We start from the raw sequence: 12142 nt of genomic DNA, 5'->3' as shown, positions 1-12142 counted from the left end.
ATCAGAAACAGTGTAAGTAAAAGGATGAGGTGGGATGTAGATCCCTTCCAAAGCCCTGCCCTGGCAAAGCCAATGGCTGGGAAGGGGGGATATCTCCTTCCTGCTTGCCAGCTAGGCAGTGGCCAGTTTCCTTAAGGATTCTTCTGTTAGCTGACCAAGTGTTTCCCGATCCCTGTCTGGGAAATGAAGGTTGGAAGCTCCCTACCTACAATTAAGAGATTTACTATTCAACAAGGCAGCTGTTGAAAGAAATTTATCTTGAAGGAGCTTCCTTTACTCTCTTGCTTTCCAGAAGACAGACAAAATGTCCAAAAAAGTTTTGTTTTTTTTATTAAACCTCGTAGTACAAACCTGGAAAGTAAACAAAAAACTGGCAATAAACAACATGAAGTCTTTCCTTACAAGGAAAGAGAGCAGAGCAGCGCTAATAAATTAAATGTCAAACTGTAAGCCATAGTCAGAAGTTTACTGTCAAGAGGGAAAAGTACACAGCAAGGCCATAAAAACCAGACAACCACATTTGAAAACACTTGACTCTGTTTATGTTATTGTTAAATATTCCAAAACAGTTCAGTCTTCTGCAACAACAATCAACAAATTGTATTATAGGACTTTCCTGACAGTCACCACTGGCAAGCTCAGTGCAATATGGGTAGCTACGGTATTGTTGAATTCAATTACGAAACAAAACAGTTTGTGAAAACATTTTCCCTTTTTTATTCCACACATACTGTACACACAACCAGAAAAGGGCAACAGCTACTCCATTATTATTTTTTGTTGTTGTTCAGTGATGTAAGCAGCACTTATAAATGTTACAAGAAAAACCCTGTAAGCATCCAATCCAACCGATGAAGAAAGTGAAACGTAAGGCTTTTCTTCATCTTGTCTCTCTGCCATCCCTCCCCCCACCCCAAGAAAAGGCTCAAGTATTTAAAAAAATTTACAGGCATATGTACAAAAGGTGTGATTTTTTTTTGTTACAACATGAAGAGAAAAAATAGACAAGATGAAAGCAAATGCATTTTCACATTCAAAAGAAATATGCAGACTTGCTAGTGGCTCTAAATGTGATCATATAATGAAACAAATTCAAAACAAAATTAATGCTTGACTGTGTAAAGGTGTGAAAAACAGCAGTGGAATGGAAATGGAATGTTAGAAAGATTGCACGTCTATGACAAAAGAAGCACTTATGGCTTCAATCACTTTTTTCTTTTTTTATCTTTTTTTTTAAAGGATGCTATTGAAGGGTTTTTGATAAAGTAGCCAACAGCACCAAAAAATAACAGAATGGATTTCCTAATGAAATCAGGCACAGTTTTCCCTCACATAACTCCTCAAGGCAGGCAGTCTTTTTTCCTCCTTTTTTTAATTTTTTTTTTCATTTTTAAATTTTTTTTTATTTTATTTTTTTTATTTTTCCCCCTCAAAACAGATGCATAGTGATGTGCTGGTAAAAGAGAACATACTCCAAATCTCCTCCTTTTGCCTACAGTTAGGAAACAAAGTCCATCTTCAGCTGCCATAACCTCCCAAAGAAAGTGTGTATTCTCCAATTTAAAAAATTACAAAACTCATCTTGCTGTGACAGAATAAAAGACAGCCAAAGTAAAGCAATTTCTTTCAAGTTTTTGTCTCCTATCCCTTTTCTCTCTAGAAAAATCTGCTCACGTGATCGGAGAACAAATTATAAAACACATCAAACTTTAACCTATTCAAAAAATGGGTTAAAAGCCTTTTTTCACAGTTACCAAAAAGGCTTTTTATTTTTTTCAGCCATAGGGACAATACAAATTCATATTTTATCAGCCCCTTGCCGGTTTTAAAACAGTGAACATACGGCAGTTTAAAAAAATCAGACTGCTGTATCTATCTATTCTAAGTACAAAACAAAAAAAAATTCAACAGTTTAATGCTAAAACAAAATTAGTTCTCTAAAACCAGAAGAAAATCTTCTTTAGAGCTAGTGCAAAGACAGCTTGTATTCTACAGCAAGTACTCCAAACTATGGTATAATAATTACAAAAAATATATATAAATTGACAAAATGAGAGTGTTGGCATCTTCAGGATTAACTTGAAGCACTTTTGGATGAACTGGAGGATGAAAGCCTAGATGATGGCACGTCCACTGTCGCTCTCTTACGAGGTCCTCTTTTTGGTGTAGGCTTGCTGATACAGTTCTCAATGCTGCCATTTTTACCAGATACTTTTCCACAGATTTGATTGACAAGACTGATTATTTGTTCCTGTTCAGGAAGTGGGAAAAACAAAACACAAATTAGTATCTGCTCTTCCTCCAGAGTCACTTAAACAGGAGTGCAGTGGAGTGCTCAGAAATGCTGGGAAGCCCATCTTAAAAAGCTGCTTGTACCCAGTGCTGCTCTCCAAGAGCCAACGTGTCATTTCTCCCACTGCTCTGCTCTTTACCTTTGGGGCCAAGTCCCCTCACAGCTAAAGACATGGAGCCTCAGCCCAGAACCCAGGCACAGTCCTAAGTCCCCATCTTGAGTTCTGGGATTATTCATCATCACATTTGCTTGGAGCCATTACTGCACCTCTCATCTGCATGTGCTCTGCCAAGTCTGCCCTAGAGGATGATCATGATGGACTGGAATAAAGTCTGCTAACTTCCAGTTACAAACAGAGGGAAGGTATTCCAAAGTACAGTGAAAGCAAAGCCTCATGCTCCATCCCAAAGCATCAAGTGGCTTCTTATGTTCTGTGGCACATATTCATGGAATTTATACTTCAGGTTTCATCTGTGTCATCATGTTCCCTTTGGTTTGGTTTTTTTTTTTTTACTTAAATTGTAATAAAGCACTTTCTTCCCACATCAAAAACAAAACCAAGACAAACACCCAAACCCAAGACCATTTTCCTGAGGCCTCAGCAGGACAAAGGCAGAGTGAAGTGTCCTCCCCAGTGCTGGGCACACAGGGCAGTGTCATCTCACCTCATCGTAGCGGTACATCATCTTCAGCCCCCGGCACGACTTTTGCTTCTCCACATGCCGCAGGGCACACTCCAAGCAGAAGACAACATTTTCATTCTCCTGTACAACCTACATCAAAGAGCAGGGGTGGGGGTGAAGATGTGCAGTTAAACTCCAAACTGTACCTGTATTTTCCACAGCGTATTCAGTTATGGCCTGAATTACTACACCTGGATTTTACTGCAAGGTAGTGGAAGGAGCGGTAAAGCACATTGTGAAATCATGCAGAATGTGCAATAGCTAGAAAGAACCTATCTCTTTCTTTAACAGTGCTAATGTTGGCAAACCCTCCACCAATAGTAATGAGGGCTAAATCCAAACAGGATATGCATTTATTAACATCTCCTATGCAGTCCTAAAGATCTTCTGAAAGGAACAGTTTGCCATTACTTAAAATGCTGCCTTGAATAAGGATATAATCAGCTTAGCCACAGGATTCCTCAACTACTGTCTTGTTCAGCAGAGGTGACATTTGCTCAGCTGGCTACCTGCCAGGCCTGCACACTCAGCTTGGAATTTAACAAGCAAGTTGGGAGTTTTTTATCCACAACTATTGTTAAAGAGTGACACAGAAAAATCCTTCCCATTATTAAACTTACTCCAGAGCAAATGCACCAGAAGGTCCATTAAGAGGTTCTGCTTGGTATTTTGGGTTTTTTTCAAATAAACTCATTTTAAAGTTACTTCAAACTAATGCTACTTAAAAAGTGGTCTAAAGACAAGTATAAATTCAGCATATTTTGTCCTAGGGAATGGAACAGCTACATCTGATTATATGTGAATACATTTCATTTCCATTAAAAACCAAACATCTATAACCAAAACAATCCCCAAAAGATGAGAGAGAAAAAAAACTTCCAAACCCAAAGGACTAAATATGGACTCATATGCACTGCATTATATTTCTTTAAATACTTGTTCTTAGGATTAAAATGGTATATAAGGTTGTGGGATGGGCTCCTGGTATTTTTAATGACATTGCTGTGTTTGTAGGTGTTCTGCATACAGCTCTAAGCCTGGAAGTGTCACCACAGTGGTCAGCACACCTTCAAAAGCCAGTAGGCATTTCCATCTTAGAAGAGAGAAAGCTTATGGGCTATTTTTGGACAGGCTGGCAAACACCTTGATGGATGGGGATACATCTCCCCTGCAATTTGGCTTGCAGGGACATTGTCTCAGCATGGGCTGTGGCTGCACGCCTGAGGCTCATGGCAGGTGTCTGAGCTGTAGCTCATCCTGAGACCTGCTCTGTCACAACTTACTGCTGCTGGCAACCTGCAGGTGTCTTGGTTAGCCCTCCTAGTGCAGTGCAGACATCTCTTAGGTGTCTGAGGGCACTGCTTCATCCCTTCTGACAGGGTGGGAAACCAGCTGACTCTGTTATCTTCTGTCACCACTGGCCAAGGCAGTAAATGCCACATCAACACCTCTGTGTCTTGCATGGAGTGCAGGACATGGCTCTCTCTCAAATGCCTATAGATCCCTGGAATGCTAGAGCAGGGGGACAGTACCCCAGGAGTGGCAAAGGATTGTACCCACCATGGAAAGATAGCACAGGTGCTGACAAATCTGACACCTCCTCTCTGACGTTTCTAACTGCAGCCACTTTCGAGGCTTTTTCTTGCCATCCACGCTGGCGCTGCTGCTGTCGTGGCTGCCGTAGCGCGCTGAGGAGTGGAGACCGGCCTCGTACAGCTGCCGCCGCTGCCTCAGCTCCGTGTCCCTGTGAACGGGGGCACAGTCACACACTGGCACTGCCTCCAGCCACCACAGAGCCACACACAGTCACCCCTTCACCCCGCTCATCATTGAAACCTGAGCTCCACACAGCAAAGCCCTGAGTGTTGTCGGAGGTTGGTGCCATTCCCTAGGCATGGCAGACACAGCCAGCGCCCGGGAAACGCTGCCTAATAGCAAAAGCTATCTCCGGATTTTAACAGTGACCACTGTATCAAGCCAATGGTTCTCAAACTGCTCCACAGAGAAGTGGGGACTGCCGAGGACTTCCTGGAGGTCGATGGTTGCTCGAGCCATGTGGAGAGTCAGGAGCTGTGGTTAACATGACTGTCATTCCTGAAGTTGCCAAAAGCCACCTTGAAGAAGAGGAGCCGTGGCTGTCAGGAGCAACAGCCCCTTCATCAGGAGGCAGAGATGAACCAAGGACCTGCTGCCATAAGGTGCTTCAGGCAGGAAAGGGGGAGCAGGGCAAGTGACTATGCCAAAAGATGGAGATCTTGCTGTACACCCAGGGAAAAAGAAGGAGATGTCAATAAAGGACAACGCACCAAGCCCTCCGGCTGCCCTTCACCCGCGGCATCTCTAAGGCAGACAATACCTCCTGTGCTGAACTCTACAGCTTTAGGAGAGCAAGTTGGGTTGGAGCTGATTGGAAGACAGCAACTGTGGAGTGAGCCGAGCATATGGAAGGGGAGGATAAAAAAGTGCACCACCAGACACAGCTGAAGATGAGTGAAGAGCCAAGCTAAGCAAATGGCACGGGCAAACTGAGCAACCAAGGCATATCAGGAGAAGAAGCAGCAAGAGACACAACAAACAAGCAAAACAAAACAAAGGATAAAAAATATGTTCCACAGTGTTCCACTTCAGATGGCTTTTTTTTTTTTGGCCTTTTATTTTAATTTTTTTTGTCTGGGCTTTTGTTTCCTATAACCAGCCACAGGAAGGATCCACATCCTCCAGTGAATTCCAACCTATGCATAAGAACAAGTTTGAGAACCACTCTGATAAAGGTCAATGTGATGGTCTAAGAGCAAACACCAACATTTGTTTCGCCTTTTGTACTTGCAGACTTCCTCTTCAAGGGGTAAAAAAAAGGCACTTGAAAGTGGTTATTCCCACAGGGGAGCCACCTGCAGGTAAAGCAGTCAGCACACCTCTTTGCATTTCTTTCTGAACACTAAACAACACATGGGCTGTTTTCCCCTTCAATATGTCACTGGAAATTTTCCAAATGAACATGCTAGTTAGTTAAATACAGTTTGTAGACTTCATTCATCAAAACTTTCTTGACATCTCGAGTATCAGTTGTCACAAACTTGAAAGATAGGTAGCAACTACATGGTAGGGAACAAAAGAGAAGATCATTACACAGGAAGCCAGGCAACATTATATTTTCTTTTCTCACCTATCTTAAGAGAAACCCTGAACAAGTGTCCTTAATACTGGAGAGAAAAAGGAGCTTCATGCTTTTACTCTTCAAAACACTGGAGTTCTAACGCCAGATGTGTTACCATGCATGCACTCTTACTCACTATTTAAAACCAAGTCAACCTTCTGTATACAAAAGACCTTTTGCACCTGTAGTATAACAGTCTTGATACTGAAGACAAGGGTTTCTGGTGCAAAACCCACTACAGACATGGATTGTGACTACTGATGCCAAAAAATTGAAAAACTCAAGGAAGGTGTTTAACTGCTTGGCACCACATAGTTCACATAATGCATCAGGAAATCTCAACTCTCAGCACCAAGAATTAATAAAAACCCAGTGCAAAGTGAAGTTTCAATTTTTTAAGATGTCTAAAGTAGGGAATTCTTAGAGTTAAGACATCCTAACCATGGGCACTGTCACATCAGCTGCTACCAAGGAAGGTGCTTCTTCCATGTGTGCCTGTCTTCAGGTACATCTGCTGGGCTTTGGCTTGGATAAGTAGGGGCAAGGTGTGTCTGAAAGGATTACTTACGCCACGTCATCCACCTCTGGAGTCTGTCAATGAAAACAAAAGAGGTAAGCAGGCCCCCAATTCATTACCTGAGCTCTCCCAGGAGCGATGATATTGTACTCAGAGTCGGTCCATTTTCTTTTTTTGCTTCTGCTGTTGCAATCTGATAAAGCAACTTTTCCATTGAAAATGGTTTGGCTATACGGCGCCGCTTCATTTCCTGGGACAGGAGGAAATTAGTGCCACATTAGTTCCCAGCAAATTTGAAAATAGAAATGCTACCAAGAATTAATTCAAAGTAAATTAAATTTTGATACTAATAAACTGAAGCAAAAAGTAGCCTTTTAAAACAACCACAAGTAAAATCTTTTCATAGTCCCAGTTAAACAAAGTGTTTATGTTCCAAGCACCTCAAAATTCTCTCCCTAGAAATTTTCCTGTGGAGGGCAAGAGGAGCAACACCATCACTCAAGCTCAGTAACACTGGATGGCTCAGAATACAGATAGTGTAAGATCTATACATATGACCTGCTTGAAACCCAGGACAGGTGTTATTTCACATCTTTTAAAACATAAAAAACCTAGCAGAACAGGCAGATGCCAGGGAAAAGAGACAACAGGCAAAGAGGTGGGTTCAGTTCTGCCTGTTACTGGTTCCTCTCTGTGAAAGTTTTTAAAGTTATGTTTTTCATTCAATACAACCCAAATTATTTTGGTACCTCAAACCCTTTTGATAATACTTAGGTAGGCAAATTCCTTGATTTAATGTGCAGGTGAGAAAAGTTTTCCCAGTACCTGTAGAGGTCTGTTTTGGCTTATGTAGAGTCAAGAGAGTTCAAATGAGCTAACACTGGACTGTAATGTAAGGGTGACATTTCTGGTTAGTGGTTAAACCTGCCAAAAACCTACTCAGCACACACAGCCCTGGAGATTGTATTTTTGACCCTAATGTTTTTTACCCTGTTCTGTAACCCTAATTACATGCTCTGGGTATTTCTTTTTTCACAATCAGTGTATCATAAAATAAATAATTTTTAATAGCACCCATTGCATGCATTCAAGTGATAACTATCACATAAAATGGAATAGCAGCCTCTGCTGACCAAAAAGGGTTCAAAAGAGGTTCAGAGGTAAGAAATGTATTCTTCAGAAGCCATTTGCTCTGCTAGACCTTGTGTGGTGTTGGAACAGCTGCACTGTTAGGAGTGGTATGGGAAGATTTTTCCATGTTAGTTTTGCTTAGTCTGAGGCTGTGTACACAAGAACGGATTTCAATCCAGGGAAAAATTCTACATAGGCAACACACACAGCCAGAAAAAAAGGCCACAGCGAGTGGCTGGACAAGAAAGCAAGGTCAGCTCCAGCTGGGTGACAGTTCAGGGACACCCTGAGCATGAGCTGGGTTTAGCACAACTTGCTGTATCTCTGCATTTATCTGAATTTCTGAACCTAGGTACATTTTTCTCTTCCACACAGTAGCGAAATACACAGATAAGTATTTTACAGCAGACTTGTACTGCTGCCTGATTATTTCTTTTAGTGACACATTTTTCATTGTCACAGAAGTTAGTGAACATTCACATTATAATTTTCATCAGCCTGGCACTGATGATCTCTCTTGCTCTCAGACATCTCTTGGTCATTCATTTTCCAGGCTGAGTAGTACTCTTGTATTTAATGCAGAGGCTAATTAATAATTTTAACCATTGATCTCTGCTGTGCTTCTTCTAGTTCCTCTACATTCCTTCTGTAATTAGGGGCTCTGAATTACACAAACCTCCAAGACTACACAGTGCAGAACAGTTTCTGCTTTGTTATCTATTCTGTCCTTCTAATTCTTAACACTCAATGTATTTTTGTTATGCCACTCCAGAGCACTTGACTGACAGCTCCATAGGAATCCAAAGACCTCTTTTCTCACTAGCAAGAGCCCATCATTCAGAGCCCATCTCTGTATCTGTCACATTAGGATTATGTTTTTAAATTTAAACTTAATATTTATCAACACTGAACTTCATCTACCATCTTCTCACTTGGATCACTCAGTATGATGAGATCTTTCTGTAACACTTCACAGCTTTAATTTTTGCTGCCATTACTCTTAATATCCTCAGCATAAAGGATTAGCTTTGCTATTAACTTCCCTTCCTAGGTTATTTATGGATACATTAAACTGTGCTAGAACAAACTCCTGAGGAATGCAGAAAGAGACCTCCTCCCTTCATGATAAAAACTGACCCATCCTCTGCTTTTCTTTAAATCAGTTATTTTTTTGGTGTGTGAACTTCATCTCTCAATTTATTTATGAGCTTTTTTTCCCAAAAATGCTTACAGACTCTCTCAGCTGCAACTCTTGTCCTTATCTACTTCCAAAAGTTTCAAGGGCTGGAGGCCATGACCTTGCTGCAAAAGCCACCACGGTAGTTGCTCTGTTCTTATGTTTTTGTACATTTACTTCCACAGCAGTGGTTATTTAGCATTTTTCTGCTCTTCCAAGGTTCTTAATCTCTGCTCTCCACCACAGCACAGCTCTTTTCTAGTGAGGACATCAGGTACACTTCTGTAGGACCCCTTTCCCTTCAGTTTCATCTGAAGGAGCCCCGTGTGCTCAGGGTGGGAGAGCTCTGTGACAGGAGCCAAGGAGTGGGAAACCTGTGGCGTTTTAAAGGCATGTTCCTCACCCCAAATAAAACTGGAGGCAGGAAATACTTGTCCAGCCCCTCCTAGCATCTTCCATGGATGACCAGGGAGTACAGTGCTAATACCACAACTTTCCTGTTTGGGAGATCAGTGCACAGGGATTGTGTCACTGGTAACAGAGTTAAACCTGCCTTATGGACTCTAAGCTCTCCTGTGTGTGCAGCAGTGCTGCTCCAGCTGCAAGACTAACTCCATTTTTCCTATGTACTTCTTCCTCTTGTATTACAATACCAACAGATTCTCTTCCCACACAATTTCTGGTAGGCCTTAAGAGCACTAAAGCCCTCCTTTAAAACCAGACATTCCCTCTTATTTCCAAACCCCTAACCCAGAGTGCCTTCATTTAGTCCAACATTCTGTACTTCAGTTTCGTAAATGAATTTCACCCAATGCCTTATTTGAAGCTGTGGAGTTATACCTTTGCCACTCCAAACACACACTCTTCCACCACAACTCTGAATCTTCTTCTTATCCTTACCTTAACATTTCAAGAGCTCTTAGGGTGCTTTTAAAAACCAGCAACTTTGTTCCAAATATGGTCTAATTTAAACCTGACTGTCCCCTTTACACAGGTGTTTATATAAACTCTTTTATTCCAACAATTTTTCAAGAGTGCTTGTAAGACTGAAATCAATGCAATTTCAGATGCAGAATTCATTTTCTCATGTATTAAAGGAGATTGAGCAGTCATTCAATACAGAAATGAAACAACATCATTTTAGTAATATAAAGCGAGTCACTATAAAAAAATCAGGTCACAGTATCACAGGATGAAAACAAAGTTAATTTATCAAATGCTAAAAACTGTCAGTATTGCTGTGGAGAACGAGCAGACAGAAGGTACAGTTGTTTATCAGAGTTCATTTAACAGTCCAAAAGGGGAATCTTGCCCATTACACACAACATCTCACCACCTCTGGGAAGCACAATCCTGGCCAGCATTGTGGCAAAGATGGCAAAGTGCCTTGTCAAAGTGGAGAAACCAAAGAATAATTTCCAAAATTAAAGGGAATTAAGAACATAAGACAGTTTGAGGACAGAAGGGGAAGGGGGGGGGGAATAAAAAAACAACACAGTAGATGTTTCAAAAGTTATTTAGATATAAACATGTTATCTGTGGTTCTTGTAAAGTTTGTGAGAGCTGTGATTTCCAAGGTAGGTTATCATAGACTGTAATCTGCTGGATTTTGAGTCAGCTTGTATTTACCAAGTGCAAAGCTCTTAAAAATTAATCAAAAGAAACTGTTCTTCAAAATTTGAGGCACCAAGAGCTGTTTAATTGCTGCATAGTGATTTCTGTCTGTTACAGGAGTAGCATTTTCACGATATCAAACAAGTGTTCAGTAGAGAGATAAATACAGCACATGGAGTTAATATAATCATGTACGTTCAGACAGGAAAGGTTAGCTCAGGATTCTTATCCCTTATTTATAGATATACACAATTCCCACATTCCCCCAAAATAAATATATAATAAAATAACCTTTTATTTCAAACTAAGTTAATATACAGTTAGTATAACCAGGCTGGAAGAATTCCATTTACCCTAAAGAAGCAATCCCTAACTGTGGAGATATTACAGTTAATTACTTAGTAACTTGGTCTGAAGCTGTAAAGGATAATTTACTAGTGGCTCAGCTATAAAACACTACCAAAATAGTATCTGTAACCCAGAGTGTATTTCAGAAGGTTGGGAACGCAATTAGTGACGTATATGCTTTGTCCAAGAACACAGAAATGTAGCCAGGATCATGATGACTGGACAAATCACCTGTTTCTGCAGGCAACCTGCCTTGGTCACTTGTGTGAGAAGGGAATGGGAAGGTTATTTATTTACATGTAGTATTGGATGGGCTGGTCAGTGAACCTAAGGATTTTCAAGTCTATTAAATTGAAATTGCCCTGATCAACAGTTTTTCCTGAATGAAGGGGCAGAGAAAAACAAGCAATACAGCTGTGAGTATTAACTGACTCTGCCTACCATAGGAGCTAACAAGCACAGTTATTCAGATATTTGCACCTGAGATTCTAATGGTTCTAGAAAACATCACTTTAAAAAAAAAAAACTAGTAAGCATAATACAATGTATAATCATTAGCTCTGAAGGGATTTTTGAAACGCTTCCTTGCAAACTGGTCTGCAGGCACAAGAACTTCTGATTTTTTTTATATATACACAAGTCTTTATCTGTCAGTTAACAACTCAGTCACTTTTCTGACAACACTGGATCGTCTTATGCCTTGCAGAATTTTTTCCTTTTTTTTTTTGTTTATTTAGTAGTCCAGAAAAACAGACGTTGTAGCACTACTCTCATAATGCTACCAAATCCTGGAATGTCTGCTGTCCTTTTAGATGGCAGGGCCGTGAATCCATTTTAACTCCTTTTCTCAACTTACCTTGGCTGTTTTAAAGCCCATACTTGTCCACTGGGTGGTAGCAAAGTGCACCGATTCGGAAACACTATAGCCACAACATACTTTGGACACAAAGGATCCAGGAAAACAGACCACAAACTGCCCGCTCTGCTGTACAGTACGGTGCACCCTGATCCCCTCCTTACACAAGACCTCTGGGGAGATCTGGAAGGACAGAGGAAAAAAAAAAAAGAGAGAGAAAAGAAATCAATGGGAACTTCCTTCCTGGCTGTGTGCTGCTATGCTACAGCTCGTGGAGCAAAGCTGTGCTCTGGGAACAGCTCTGCTCCAGCTGCTTTCCCTCTCCCATTCCACACGTGCCAAACCTCAGGGTCTGGAGTGACAATT

The 12142-nt window shown here is 41.0% G+C and overlaps 1 protein-coding gene across 1 annotated transcript in view; it reads right to left on the bottom strand.

Moving 5' to 3' along the window:
• Positions 1–307: 307 nt before the first annotated feature.
• Positions 308–12142, bottom strand: part of JARID2 (jumonji and AT-rich interaction domain containing 2) — a 212134-nt gene continuing 200299 nt past the window's right edge. Inside the window, 5 exon segments of the mRNA XM_031056970.1 lie at positions 308–2251; positions 2959–3066; positions 4537–4720; positions 6770–6900; positions 11777–11959. Coding sequence (XP_030912830.1) covers positions 2075–2251; positions 2959–3066; positions 4537–4720; positions 6770–6900; positions 11777–11959 — 783 coding nt within the window. The 3' untranslated portion in view covers positions 308–2074.

This window comes from Geospiza fortis, unplaced genomic scaffold (genome assembly GCF_000277835.1).
Source record: "Geospiza fortis unplaced genomic scaffold, GeoFor_1.0 scaffold104, whole genome shotgun sequence".
NCBI lineage: Eukaryota > Metazoa > Chordata > Aves > Passeriformes > Thraupidae > Geospiza > Geospiza fortis.
This window is presented reverse-complemented; position numbering and strand designations above follow the sequence as displayed.